We start from the raw sequence: 14,042 nt of genomic DNA, 5'->3' as shown, positions 1-14,042 counted from the left end.
TACTTTTAAATATAATTATGCCAGATGGCTCTGAAAGCACAAACATGGCCACGCTTCGAGAACAACTAGCGGATTTAGCTAATACCGCACCAGTTATTGCGGATCCTGAAGATGATGTTAATACAGGTTTGTAGTTTAGTTTCTTGATGAATAGTTGAAGCTTACGCTATGATCAACTAGGTTTTATACTTTGAGTTTTACTTTAAGGTTAAAAAGTTGTAATTTTTCAACATGGTGAAGTACGTAACATTTACAATAGAAATTAAAAATAAATTGACTGAAGCTGGCACTGAGACAAGTTGAAACTTCGAACTTTGAAAATATCACTCTCTTTAGAACCAGAAATGTATGATTCAAAATCTGAACATCTTACTTCTTCAGCTATCCAAATTAAGACAATTAGTACATTAAATTGCGTAGTACTTAAATGTGAAAGGAAACTCTCTGGTATTTTTTTACAAATGAATACTAAACACATCCCTGAAGAGCCTAGGTGTATTTCCATTACAATTTGTTCAATATTAAAAGTTCCATACAGAAGCTACAAAAGAGAGTGGTTTTGGTTGTATGTTTTCGAGATAACTCTAAGACTTATTTTATTTGTTAATTGATTGTTCTTTAAGTGAAATACAGCATCCCCAAGTTTCTGTATAACTAGTTTCAAGGTTTACCTCCTGAGAGTAAACTCAGTATATATCAATAAAACCACATTCTCAGAATTGTTAATTAATTAACTGCCAACTTTTTATGATTCTATCACCTTTCCATGCTTAGTTTTCAAATGAGATATAAACAGTATCACCTGCGATTCAGTAGGGAAAGTTGAAACATCGTGATAGTCAGCTGTAAGAGAAGCAGACAGGAACACTATGAATGCAGCTACATGTATAATATTGTACTTAGCTTGCTACTCAACATCTCCAAAGGTGAATTTAAATGGTTCTTGAATACTTATCTATGTCATTTGGAGACTTTGATGTTTCTTATGCTTGGTCCTTAAGCTCATGATGTGCAAATGGATTTCAGTTATCCCACCACTTCAAATCACTTTTTTGCAACTCCAGAGATAAAAGTGTGGTAAATGCATATTTCTAGCCAATAAACATTTTTAAAAATTTCTGTCTGTGTTAAGAAAAACTGGATTGGGTAGTTTATTTTCAACAAAAAGTCCACAACAGCTTCTTGAAAGACCTGTTAAAAGCAGAAATAACCATAAAATTTAAAATCTTATCCTATAAAGAAAAACATTGTTAACAAATGGTATGTACAGTTTTATTGTGTGATAATTAATTTTCTGTATTTAAAAGAATGACAGTTTCATTGAAAATTGGATATTTTACTGTTTCCACAGTAAGCAATGACTAGAAATATTGAAACTGGTTAATTAACAGACAGTAACATGTCTTTTATTTTACCTATTGAAAGAAGAATGATAAATAAAATATACTTTATCTTGTACAGACAGTTTAATGTGGTATTTCATTTAATAGTTCAAATTGGTATAAAACATACTTTATATGGAGTATTTTTTTTAGTTTCTGTAGTAACAACAAATGAAAATCTCAGATTTGAGTATTGGAAGTAATAGCAAAATTCTCAGAAAATTCTACTTATTAGAGAAAGTGACTCCACATGGAAATTGTCTCAAATGATTTACCACATTAAAAAATGTCCTTAAAACACTGAGCTTGTTGGGTGGCATTCAAGGGCCACCTTCTGTACTTGATAGAAAGAGCTGACAGATAGAAGGTTCAAATGTATGAGATGGTATTGTAGTCATATTAACTATTTGTATGAATAAATAAGTAATTGAGTCAGGTATGAGAGCTGCCTTTACCAGCCATGGCAGTATTTGGAGCTGGAACTAATTACACTGCACAACAATTTTTTTGAAAAGTTTTGCTTCCTGAAAAGTTTTTGCTGATTGTGACAGGCATCTGGTGGGTATGCACAAATATGGTTTTGGTTTTGCTTCGTCACATAGGAACTCTGAGAAATAGACAGTTAACTGTTTACTGGTAATAATGTATTTAATTGCATTTATGTTTCTAATATGCTATTAAGTTCAACATAATTAAAAGTGGTTTGCTCCTGATTTTTGTTTGTATTCAATGTCCAGTGCATCACGTTGTAATGTCCAACAGTAGTCAGCAAACATTGACGGATTCCAGTTGCCCTGATATTGTGACTTATAGTCATAACCCTAACACAGTATTAGTAATCATTATCAATCAATTTATACTTAGAAGTTATACTTGTAGGCCTAGCACTCTGAATTAAGTTGTGTTATTGTCATAGTATACTTTTGTATGAGGTATTTATTATTTAAAGAGAGTTTGTGATGTTTAATTTCATAACAAATGCCTGATCTAATTGATACAATGTATAAAGAGTTCAAGCTGTGATCTTAACTGCTTAAACAGTGTATAGCATACAGATTAAATAGATGTGGAAGTTGGTGAAAACCCAACACATCTGATGAAAGCCTACAACTAAAAGTAAATTCTCAGTCTGTAATAGACTTTCTTTTCAAATATTTTATAATGTGCTTTAAATGCCTTATCTTGAATGTTTTACATGTTATTTTATGGATACAGCATTTGTCCATTGTTTTTCTTTTAAAAACATGAACAAATTGGATAAAAAAGAGTAAAATCTCTGAGAGGATTTTCAATAACATTCAATCTCTCAGCAAATTGTTGTTAAGGCAGTGGAAGTGAGAAGGTGTAATAGTAGAGAAACGTGGTAGAAATTGTAAAGCAGTTCTGTTACCTATTGTTCAAAGCAACCCATTTCACAGTAGAGATGTGTTCAAGATTTCTACTGTCTGAATTTGGTACATTTATTTAATTATGAAGTACTTATCTAATTTAGGCTTAAGTGCTTATTCTAACCTTACTATAAATCAGAAGTTAAGTTGAGTAAATAAAAAAGCGGAAGCTGAAACAGAAGAAATGTCTTTTCTCTTCATTGTACATACATTTTTTCTTACCGTATGTTTTGGTTATTATGGGAAACAAGAAAAAAATGTTGAAAATTTTGCTTAGTCTTTGACATTTATAAATTTGGGTTCAAATTCATCTATTTACAACAGTTAAGGATTATTCTATAGAAAAGATTATTTTTCAATAATGTGGAAGTTTAATATGAATTTGGTTTGTGCTTGGACTACCGTGTTAACATGCCAGTTTGGATTGGTGAAATTGTTTAGAAAACGTGTCTGTGGACAAAGTTTTCCTTGTTGTATACTCCACTGGTGTAGCTTAATGTGTGAATGCCTGTAGCCATACTTTTATATTCCATTGGATTGTTACACACTGTTTATTGATTTCCATTGGATTGTTACACACTGTTTATTGATTTCCATTGGATTGTTACACACTGTTTATTGATTTCCATTGGATTGTTACACACTGTTTATTGATTTAAATTACATCCATAACAAGAAGGTTTTAGCTTTAATTGTTAGCAGCTGGAGATGCCAATAAGTATGTAATGAAAACAAACTAAGAATGTGGTAATATTCAAAGTGAAATAAACAGTTTGTGTGTATATGTGTTTTAAAATAAAGTTTAATATTAGTCAGCCAATGGTACAAAATGTGTTTTTGTAGACCAATGAGTAAAATGTTCTGAGAGCAGATGTAACAAAACTGATGCCAGAGGTGACTGCAATAAAATAATAGTGGAGGCGATCAACATGGTCACTGCAAACGTACATGTAGAAGTGACCATTGGAGTAGGGTGGACAGTTCTTAAAAAAAGACTACTTGTTTTCAAAATTTCTGTGGTCTAATAAAGCAACAACTTGGAAATTAATGGTCTTTCCTAAACATATTTTTGGTTGTGAATGTACAAAAAAGGAACTTACTGTTGTAACCTGTTTTTTTAGGCTGGTACACTTCTAAACTTGAATTGACAAGTTATAGTTTCCTTACACAACCATATTATATGTTGTAAAAATCCAGTCAAAAATATTTTCTGAAAATTTATAATTTGTAATATGTTTGTCAGTTATTTCTTAAAACTTTTCCTTCATCTGATTGATTTTATGAGATTGCATTTTACTCTCAATTGCCAAGACAGTGCAATTCTGTTTTTTTGTTAGTATCATTATTTTATTGTAATTTCTATGGATACATATGAAAGTGCATTAAGCCAATACTTGGTTATTCTTCATTGGAGAGAAAATCTTTGAAAAGTCTTTGTCCAGTGATGAAAGATTTCTTAAAGAGATTACAAATAATTTTTGTTTTATTAATGTGAGATGTCAAATTGGACAGAACTTGCTCATATTATCAAGTAACAGACATTTGTTGTATGTTTAAAACTTTGTGTTTAATATGTAGAACTTGTGAAATAATTACTCAGTAACTTGTGTTCTTAAAGTTTATAATTACTAATGTGACTTGTATGGATTGTTCAGAGGTTTATATAGACTTATGGTTGAAAAAAAATGGAAATAAAAGTTGTACTTTGTACAACTTGGACTCTTGAATACAGGCATGCTATGTAGCAACTCAGCATAACTGGTTTTCTGATTGTTTGGGGAGGTATCTTGCTTTTGAATGTTTCATTTGCCTTATTAATTTTCACATATTATATTTTACTGTAGTTGCAAGAAAAGCTTTTCTTATTCTGATTTTTGTTTAATTATAGAAACTAGAGCTCAGGTTGAAAATTATGTTGAGGAAGCTGGAGAGGAAGTTGGAAGAAGTGAGCTTCGAAGAAACGTTGCTCCTCTCCTGGAAGACATTGATACTCGATATAGTGGAAGAAAGATTTCTAGGAAAACCCTACTTGAAGGGAGTACAGCATTTGATGAATCTGGTGGTACATGGTTTTAGTTATTATTTTTGACACTGTATCACTTCAGTGGTTATTTTGAATAATTGTAAAATGTTTTGAAAAAATCATGAACAACTTTTGTTTAATTACTTAAAATTGTTTAATGTGATGTCAGTTAGATATTATCAATCAAATTTAAAACATTGAATAGACTTTAATACTTACAATAAATATTTCAACTTTATTTACCTTCATTACACAAATTCATACATTAATATTTATTAGTTTATTCTTGTAATTTGTTCAATGGATTCCATGGTTCACTTAACCAATTTGAGGGTCACATCAGACAATTAATGTTTTTTCTCAGGCCTATGGTGAGGATGACCCAATGGTGGATCTTTTGTGTTTCATACATTAGGAAATTGGATGTTACCTGGGTTGACCTCAGACTCCTTCAAAGATGGTGAAACCTGTACAGAATGACAAGATATTGATTACCTTTTCTTTTCAAAATTTGCCCTTTCTGTTTGTAGCCTGAGGAATCACCCAATTAGGTCTCTTATCTTTTGTTCACTTCATTCTTCCTTATTGTATGAACAAGCTTCCCAACCATGTTTGGTTTTTCCTTCCTGTCCTGATATTCAGGTACATGTTGATCAATTTGTTTTGCAGTTATTTGTGGGGTTCATCATATTGCCCCACCATGACTTCTGAACAGTTTGCTCTTTCTTACTATCGTGTGAAACTTTTCATTCCTTTGTACCAGTTCCTTCTCCTTGGTGTGGGATTCTAGTTAATCTGGTTGTTGGGAGTAAATACTATATCAAAAATTATAATTTTTAGTACAGGAAAATTATATCTTACAAGAATGTACATAGATCTTAAAATGTTTCAGCTTTAAATATATAGATTGGTATTTTTCAGAAGGAAGTTCAGAAGAAGATGAAGACAGTTGTGTTAGTAGTGATGACGGGGATTGTGAAGACATTGCAGATTTTCGGAAAAAATTCAGTTCTTCTGATAACAAAAGGTAGAAACGTCCAGATGGAATTCACCGAAATAAAACTACTATGATTATTTCTAAAATAAATGCCATTTGTATTTCACAAATGTAAGATATCTTAGGGTTAAAAAATAAAATGTGGAACATTTTTGTTCATTATATGGAAGTTAAAATATTATATTTGTGATAACAGTATTCTGTTGAAGCACTGTGGAACACATTGGACCTCTAAAAGATGTCTGATGTAGTAATGCCAAAAACTTCATATTGTGCATATGATTTAAAACATATTCAGCTGATACGAGGAATTTTTTTACTTTAAAACTTCTTATAATAAGATTATAGAAGAAATAAAACATACATAATAAAATCTGGTGTTTATTAGTCTGGATATTGTGGTTGCTTTATGGGTAAAGTTGAATGAATTATAGATTGAATTTGAACACATACAAATAACCATTGTTTTGGCTGTGTGTGTTTCAATGCTTGTGAGGTCCAACATTTCAAATTCCCAGTAGTGTAAATGAAAGTGTAATGTAACTAAAACGTTTAATTTTTGAAGAAAAGTGTGGGCTGTTTTTCAAAAACTGTATTTTCAACTCACTGAAACTACTTAAAATATTTATTAATAAGACAGAGAGATTTTAAACTGAGTTGAATGGAGTTTTCTGAAGGTCTTGTATGTTTGTAGTCATTCCATAGAACAGAAGGATACAGGGTACCTTCAATCTGCCAGTGATGCAGAACAGGAACAAGTGAAAGATGATGAAAGTGATATATCAGAAGAAGAATCAGTTTCTGCTAGTGATAATGAAGAATCAGATGATGAACAAATATGTGAAGATATTGAATCACAAGCGTCAGGTAAATGTAAAAACATTCATGGCTTTGTAATGATAGTGTTTATCTGAGGTATTTTTTGCATCCTTCTTGAGTTTTATGTGGTGATTTGTTATTATATTTAATAGTTGGTGATTCGTTATTATATTTAATAGTTTGAGAAGTATACATAAATCACTGACACATTAAACTGATAAATTATTACAGTGAAAGTTTTAAAACTTTGTCTGTAGTTTGAACTCAAGTTAGTACATTGTGTTACATATAATTTATCTCGGATGAACATCCAATTTATTAGGTTATGTTACGATTTCAAATATCCTGAAACTGATTTAAATTGTAATTTGGATTTAGACGTTAAATGTCAATATGTATCAAATTTGTTGTATTTGCCAACAAGATTGATACATGCAATTTTATTTCTTAATACAAATATATATTAATATACAAAGAATAATATTTATAACAGTTATTGTCAAGAATCAAGAATAGTTATTATAAATAATTATTTATATACAAAAGTTGTACAAACTTACGAACAATATTGAGTCTTCTATCTGGTGTGGAACTGAATACTTTGGTTCACAATGAGTAAATTAGTTTCAAGTTGATACTGGTATAGTTCACTTAAGTTGCTAGCTAGCTCTCTTATTTTTGGCTAGTCTCATGCTGTTTGCAAGCTGATTTTTCACCTCTGAAGTTATGTAAGGTTTTCATAAGAATATTGATATCTCTGAATTCACTGAAGTTGAATAATTTGTAGCACTCAAAATCTATAAATGTCAAATATCTGTAGTTTCCCAATTAATAAGCATTTATTACAGTTACATTGTTCAAGGTTTATAGCATACCAACTGTTCCAAACCAACAATATATACTGTCTCTTGGCACTTCAATTTATAAATGTTTTTTTTAATTGATGTCCTAGAAGTTTCAGTCGCCACAATAATATTGAAAATACACTAGTGCTTTCATGAAACATATATTATTGATTCTTACACCTGAGAATCTTCTACAAATTAAGGGAATAGTTGGGAATTTTCCAAAACACATTTAACGGTACGAGTCACATACATTTCTAAGCATGTATTTAACTAAAACAAATATACATATTAAATATATAACAGTAAACCAATTGCAACTATTATTGTAGTTTCAATTTTTCTGGATCTTCTAAATTCTAGGTGGTTATCTTCTCTCTGATAGCTAGTTGTTGTTATCTGGACAATGTCTGTATTTTCTGAAATGTACATACATGTATTGCACCTCTTTCTGCTTGCTGACATTAAAATTTAGTACATCTTTTAGATGTAGACGTAGTACAGAAGTTTTCACAGATTGATGTTCATGAAGATATTGAAAAGGGAAAAGCAACCAAAGCACAGTTGGGTAAGTAAAGCTTCTTACTTAGACTAGTGTCAATATAGGCCAAATAACTATATTACCTGGTCAGGAAAAATGATGACATACCTTTGTTTAATGCAAGCTGTTTTGTTTCTGACTGAGACTTAGATTTCACTGTTTGTTATTTGGATTCCAAAACATCGTAAGAGGATAGAATTGTAGAACTAGATGTGCTTCATTAAGTCTCTAAAGTCTTTTTAGTGAAACTTAAAAGGAAACAGGAATCAAAATTTAATCTGATTATAAATGTTTAATTCTTTTTAAGCACATTTACTCTTCAAAGACTGCTGAACTAAAGCTGTTAATTTTTTCATTTTGTTTACTCTTTTCACCATGTGTAGATGGGTTCTGTCAACTTAATAATCACCTGACTGTGAAATTATATGTGCTGTAAACCTTAATCTACTAAGTGTATCTTCAAAACACTTGTCACGGTTTTAGTAAACTAAAAGTATGTTTTTAAACTATGAAGTTATATGTGCTATAAATCTTAATCTACTTAGTTTATCTTCAAAAGTCCCTTGGTGTGGATTTCTGTATGTGATGAGGAAACCTCCCAGAGAAGGTTCTGTTCTTTCAGTTTACCTGTGGGATTAAACACCCACCTACGTGTTTGCTGTGGGTGGTGCCCTGTGAAGGGAAGGAAAGGATCCTGGTGGTTGAGGGGCCAACTCTAACACACCACTTTGGCATTGAATTCCTGTAGACTGGTGCCCCCCCCCTCCTTCCTTTGGGTGAATTGTCTGATCCACTTGGGCTAGGGTCAACTAAATACCAGTGTTGGATGTTCTCAACAGGTGTTGTGGACATTGTATCTGATGCTGGTGTTTGGGTATAGTATTCACGAAACCTTGGCATTGCTGCAGTGTTCTTGTTGGGCACTGTAGTGTGTCCTCTCATAGGGTTTGGTGGTGGGTGGGGTCAGTGGGCAGTGAAATGTAGCATCTTTGTTATGAATACCACTTTTTCTGACAAAATAAATAAAAATGAGAAAATTGAAAAAAAAAAAAAGATCATTGGAAAATAGCCACGCATGGATAACTCTGTTGTACAGTCAATATTACAGCCAGATTATACACCACAGTTTCTGATTATTCATTTCTTATCTGAGAAATTCTTGGGATAAATGTCTCCATTTTTTTATTCAGAAGGTATTAAAGGAAGTTGCTGGTTCCCCAAAGTCAGTAAAGAAGTTGTGCTCTGAAGACATTTTGGTGGAAACATCTTCCACAACATACCAAACACTTCTTGAAATCAAAAGCCATTGGGGATATTGAGGTTACTCCCCATGCTACCTTGAATTCTTCCAGAGGAGTTATAGTTGAGAGGGATGTAAACAACATTCCCTGGTCAGAATTCCTCGCTGGTTTCTACAGCCAAGGTGTTACTGTGGCACACTGAATCATCACTCATAAAAATGGAATTATGGACCCTACCAACGTTTTGATATTAACGTTTACATCATCATGTTTTCCTGCCACACTCAAAGCAGGTTATCTGAACTGCAAGGTATGGCCTTATATTCCTAACCCTCTCAGATGTTTCCAGTGTCAACAGTTTAAGCACTCAAAAACATCATGTTGTGATTCTTTGTGTTCGTTGTGGTGGTAAACACCATGATGCTTATGAGTGCAATCTGGAATCACACTGTGTTAACTGTAGAGGCCCACACCCCTCTTACTTTATTTTTTGCTCACAATGGATAGAAGAGAAAGTGGTGCAATGCTTAACGACTGTTAATAATATCACCTATCCAGAGGCTTGGAAATTATTATCCTCAACTCCATCTCAGACATATACTGCTGCACTCCATTCCACTACCACAGTGGGAGTAAAGACAAATCTTTCTGTGCCTTCTACAGAGTCATTTGCAAAACAGCTTAGTAATCTTGTGCCCTCCACAATTAAAAAAGTTGAAGCATCTGTGCCTACTTCCATCTCTGCCCCCACCACTCCTTCCAGTGACTGCCCAGTTTCTCTTCCTTCAGGTTCAAGTGTTTCCTTGGATCCATCCTCTTTCCCAGCCCCAAGAAGTAAATTGACTATTCATTCCTGCCCTCAGTCATTGGAATCTTTGTCCACAGACAGAGACCTGCCTACTTGGCCAAGCACATGATCCATGGAGGTTGATAGTTCTTTGTCCAATAAGGAGGGGGGAACAAACGTGGTTGCAAACAGAAGTTCTGCTTGCCACATTCTCCTGCAGATAAATAACAATGACCATTCTGATCCAGTGGAACTGTAGAGGTTTTTGATCAAATGTAGATGACATTAAGGATTTGATTGATTCTTACCATCCCATGTGCCTTTCCTTACAGGAAACATTTCTGAAACCTGCTGGTACAATCACCATTTGGCAATTTTCCTTGTACAGAAATGACAGGTCGTATGATGGATGTGTGCATGGTGGGGTGGCATTGCTGGTTGATCAGCATGTGCCCACCCTATCTTTGTCACTTGATACACCCTTGGATGCTGTAGACATCTGTGTTTCCCTGGGCTGTACCATCACTATTTGTTCTCTCTACCTGCCTCCTGAAGAGATCTATAATCAATCAGACCTTGATGTCCTCATTGAGCAGCTACCATCCCTTTTTTACCATTGGGGGATTTAAATGGACATAATCCCCTCAGGGGTGGTGCTAGATATCCCACATTTTTAAACCACATTGCATTTCAGTAGGCCCGTGCACATGGATGACAGGTCAGACGTCAAAGCCAGAAGGAATCTTGGATTAAATACACCTCTAGCATTTCTTTTACCACCAATTCCAAAGCCATATGGGACAAAGGTTAATGTTCAGTGTACTTCTGCTCCCCTTCAATCTTGTTCTCTGATGGCCAGGAAGTTGTTGATGCCCAGGCAAAAGCTTTAATCATGCATCTAGCACTTCTGTTTCAGCTCTCATCAAAAAACTTGGGCAGAACAATCACCTCTTTCCTTTTGGGCTGATCGTTTCTATGACTATAATCACCCCCTTATACTGATGGAACTTAAACTTGCTCTTCATCGGTATGGTAATACATCAGTCGGACCTGATGATATTCATTACCAGATGTTGCACCATCTCTCTTCTGCTTCTCTTGCTATTCTTCTGGTTATTTTTAATTGGATCTGGTAGTAGAATGTTTTTCCTGTTGCTTGGCACCATACTATTGTACTCCCTTTTCCTAAACCTGGAAAGGATGCCAAGATTCCTTTGAACTGCTGTCCAGTTGCTTTGATGAGATATCTCTGTAAAACCTTAGAGAGGATGATTAATGCTCATCTTGTTTGGTTCCTTGAATCAAACAACCTCCTCTCACCCACACAATGTGGGTTTTGAAGACAACGCTCCACCATGGACCATCTAATTTTTTTTACCTTGAGAAAGCTTATGATACAATGTGGAGGTATAGTATCTTGCGAAATTTTCACTTGTGTGGAATGCATTGCAATTTATCAATTTTTATTAAACATTTTTTAACGAGTCAGTGATTCCAGGTCTGTGTGGGTTCAACATTTTCCAATTCTTTCCCACAGGAACTTGGAGTCCCTCAGGGCTTTGTGTTGAGTGTCACACATTCATTATAAAGATTGATGTCATTGGTGGACAACTACCCCATACTGTTGCAAACAGTCTCTTTGTCGATGACACATCTTGTGTCAGCCATTGAACATGAGGTATGTTGTGCAGTAGCTACAGACTGCCCTCAATCGTTTACTAAAGTGGACCAGGAAATGGTTTCAACCTTTCTCTCTCCAAAACTGTGTGCATGCACTTTTGGCATCAATTGGGTATTCACCCTGATTCTGAACTTTGTACTGATGAAGTTAGGCTTCCTGTGGTCCATTAGGCAAAGTTCTTGGGGCTTATCTTTGACTGTAAACAGAACTTACTCCACATATCAAGCAGCTATGTGTCAAGTGTAAAATGGCAATGAGCATCCTCCTTGTCCTCTCTTCCACCTCTTGGGGGCAGATTGATGTTCCATGCTAAAAATCTGTTGTACCTTTGCTTGATCAAAACTAGACCATGGGTCTCTTGCCTTGAAATTGAACCCTGTTCACCATCAGGGGCTTAGGCTCTACACAGGAGCCTTCCGCACTTCTCCAGTCCAGAGTTTGTACACGGATTCACATGAACTCCTTATATACCTTTGGCATTTGTAACTGTCTTTAATGAATGCTTCAAAATTTTGATCTTTACCACAGCATCCCACATAGGGTTTTATTTTTCTTCCTTACTGGGTCACACTTTTTTATAACAGACAATCTGCCGTTGTTCCTTTTAGCCTTCACATCCAGGTGCAGTTGGATGAATTGGGTCTATCTGTGGATGACATAGCAGCATTCACAGATTAGCCCATCCCACCATGGCTAACTACTATCTCCAAATGTGACCTTTCTTTAAGTCATCTGAAGAACACAGACACTCCTGATTGTGGAAGTATTGCCTTCTTTTTGCTGAACATCTTTCGAACCATCCTTCCATTCCCATTTATACAGATGGTTCGAAATACGATGACTCTGCGAACTCTGCCATTGTTTGCCGTGATTCTGTTGTTGCCCACAGAATCCCCTCTACAGTTTCTGCATTCACTGTCGAATTGTATATCATTTCTCTTGCCCTGGATCACATAGAAGCTATGCAGTACATGAACTGTACTATATATAATGATTCACTTAGCTTTCTGTTAGCCCCAGAATTATTTCATGTTGGCTCTCACCCTATTATTGCAAATATTCAAAACTGACTGGCCTATTTCTCTGTAACATCCACTTTATCCAGTTCTTCTGGATACCATGCCATGTTGGTCACACATGTTTTGTACCAAGGTTTATCCATAATGTTGGACAGTGTCATTGGCAATGGTGACTCTTTCTACCTTACAAATGTGTTTAGTTTTTTACATTTTTAACACTATTTAAGTTTTTAATTCCTAAATTAGAACTTTATTTGATATGATTTGTTTTTGTGAAGTACAACTAATTTGTTATAAAATTAGAAAACAGCAATAATATCAAATAACTCGAAACCAAGACTGGAAAGGCCAACTTCAGGTGACTAACGCTTATGTTTGAACTTACCTGTTAGTCATTCTGGCGAGTTATGATAATTAAAATTATGCTACAGAAAGTCCTTTAAAACTTGTATTACTATAGTTTCTCTCTTATTGCTGTATACTAGATATAAATATTGGTTTTAACACTATTTATGTTTTTGATTCTAAAATTAAACTGTTTTGTTTTACCTTAATTCATTTTTATGGATTTTAATACTTTAACTTTTTACCAGATGTTTGGCCCATATAGCCTAGTTGCTATGTGCCATAAAATGCCAGACCAACCAACCAACCAACCAATCTTCAAAAAACTTAACGTTTCAGTAAACTAAAAGTATGGTTTTTAACCATGAAATTATATGTGCTATAAATCTTTATCTACTAAGTTTATCTGCAAAAAAACTTTTCAATGTTTTAGTAAACTAAAACTGTTTGAGAAAAATCAAATCATTCTGATAAATCATTTTGTTAAAGCTACATGTGTGAACATATTACTGAGTCAGATCAAGTGAAAGGAGATTTTTATGTCAAGAATAGTAATGCTTCTTTTCATAATTTCTAAATAAACATTCATAAGTTTCTAAATATTGTTTAACATTCAACAGTTAGTTTTTTAAAGGTTATTGTTTAACATTTAACATTTAAGATTAAAGGTAAAGTATTGTTTAACATTTAGTGTTAGTACATAAGATTAAAGGTAAAGTATTGTTTAACATTTAACAGTTAGTGTAGATTAAGATTAAAGGTGAAGTATTGTTTAACATTTAACAGTTAGTGTTAGTATAGTTTAAGATTAAAGGTAAAGTATTGTTTAACATTTGACAGTTAGTGTTAGTATAGTTTAAGATTAAAGGTAAAGTATTGTTAACATTTGACAGTTAGTGTTAGTGTAGATTAAGATTAAAGGTGAAGTGTTAGGTTTTTATTTTACATCTTTTATCTCTGCCCTGGTGGTAAAA

The 14,042-nt window shown here is 33.8% G+C and overlaps 1 protein-coding gene across 2 annotated transcripts in view; it reads left to right on the top strand.

Annotated features, from left to right (window-relative positions):
• Nucleotides 1-14,042, top strand: part of LOC143230573 (protein AATF-like) — a 37,723-nt gene continuing 23,681 nt past the window's right edge. Inside the window, exons 1-5 of one of the 2 annotated variants that reach the window (XM_076464367.1) lie at nt 1-126; nt 4,659-4,832; nt 5,718-5,820; nt 6,485-6,657; nt 7,942-8,022. In XM_076464367.1, the coding sequence (XP_076320482.1) occupies nt 18-126; nt 4,659-4,832; nt 5,718-5,820; nt 6,485-6,657; nt 7,942-8,022 (640 nt within the window). In that variant the 5' untranslated portion in view covers nt 1-17. Of the gene's footprint in view, nt 127-4,658; nt 4,833-5,714; nt 5,821-6,484; nt 6,658-7,941; nt 8,023-14,042 lie in introns of both variants that reach the window. The other variant, XM_076464357.1, reaches the window with a different exon arrangement.

Source organism: Tachypleus tridentatus, chromosome 1 (assembly GCF_004210375.1).
Source record: "Tachypleus tridentatus isolate NWPU-2018 chromosome 1, ASM421037v1, whole genome shotgun sequence".
Classification (NCBI taxonomy): domain Eukaryota; kingdom Metazoa; phylum Arthropoda; class Merostomata; order Xiphosura; family Limulidae; genus Tachypleus; species Tachypleus tridentatus.
This window is presented reverse-complemented; position numbering and strand designations above follow the sequence as displayed.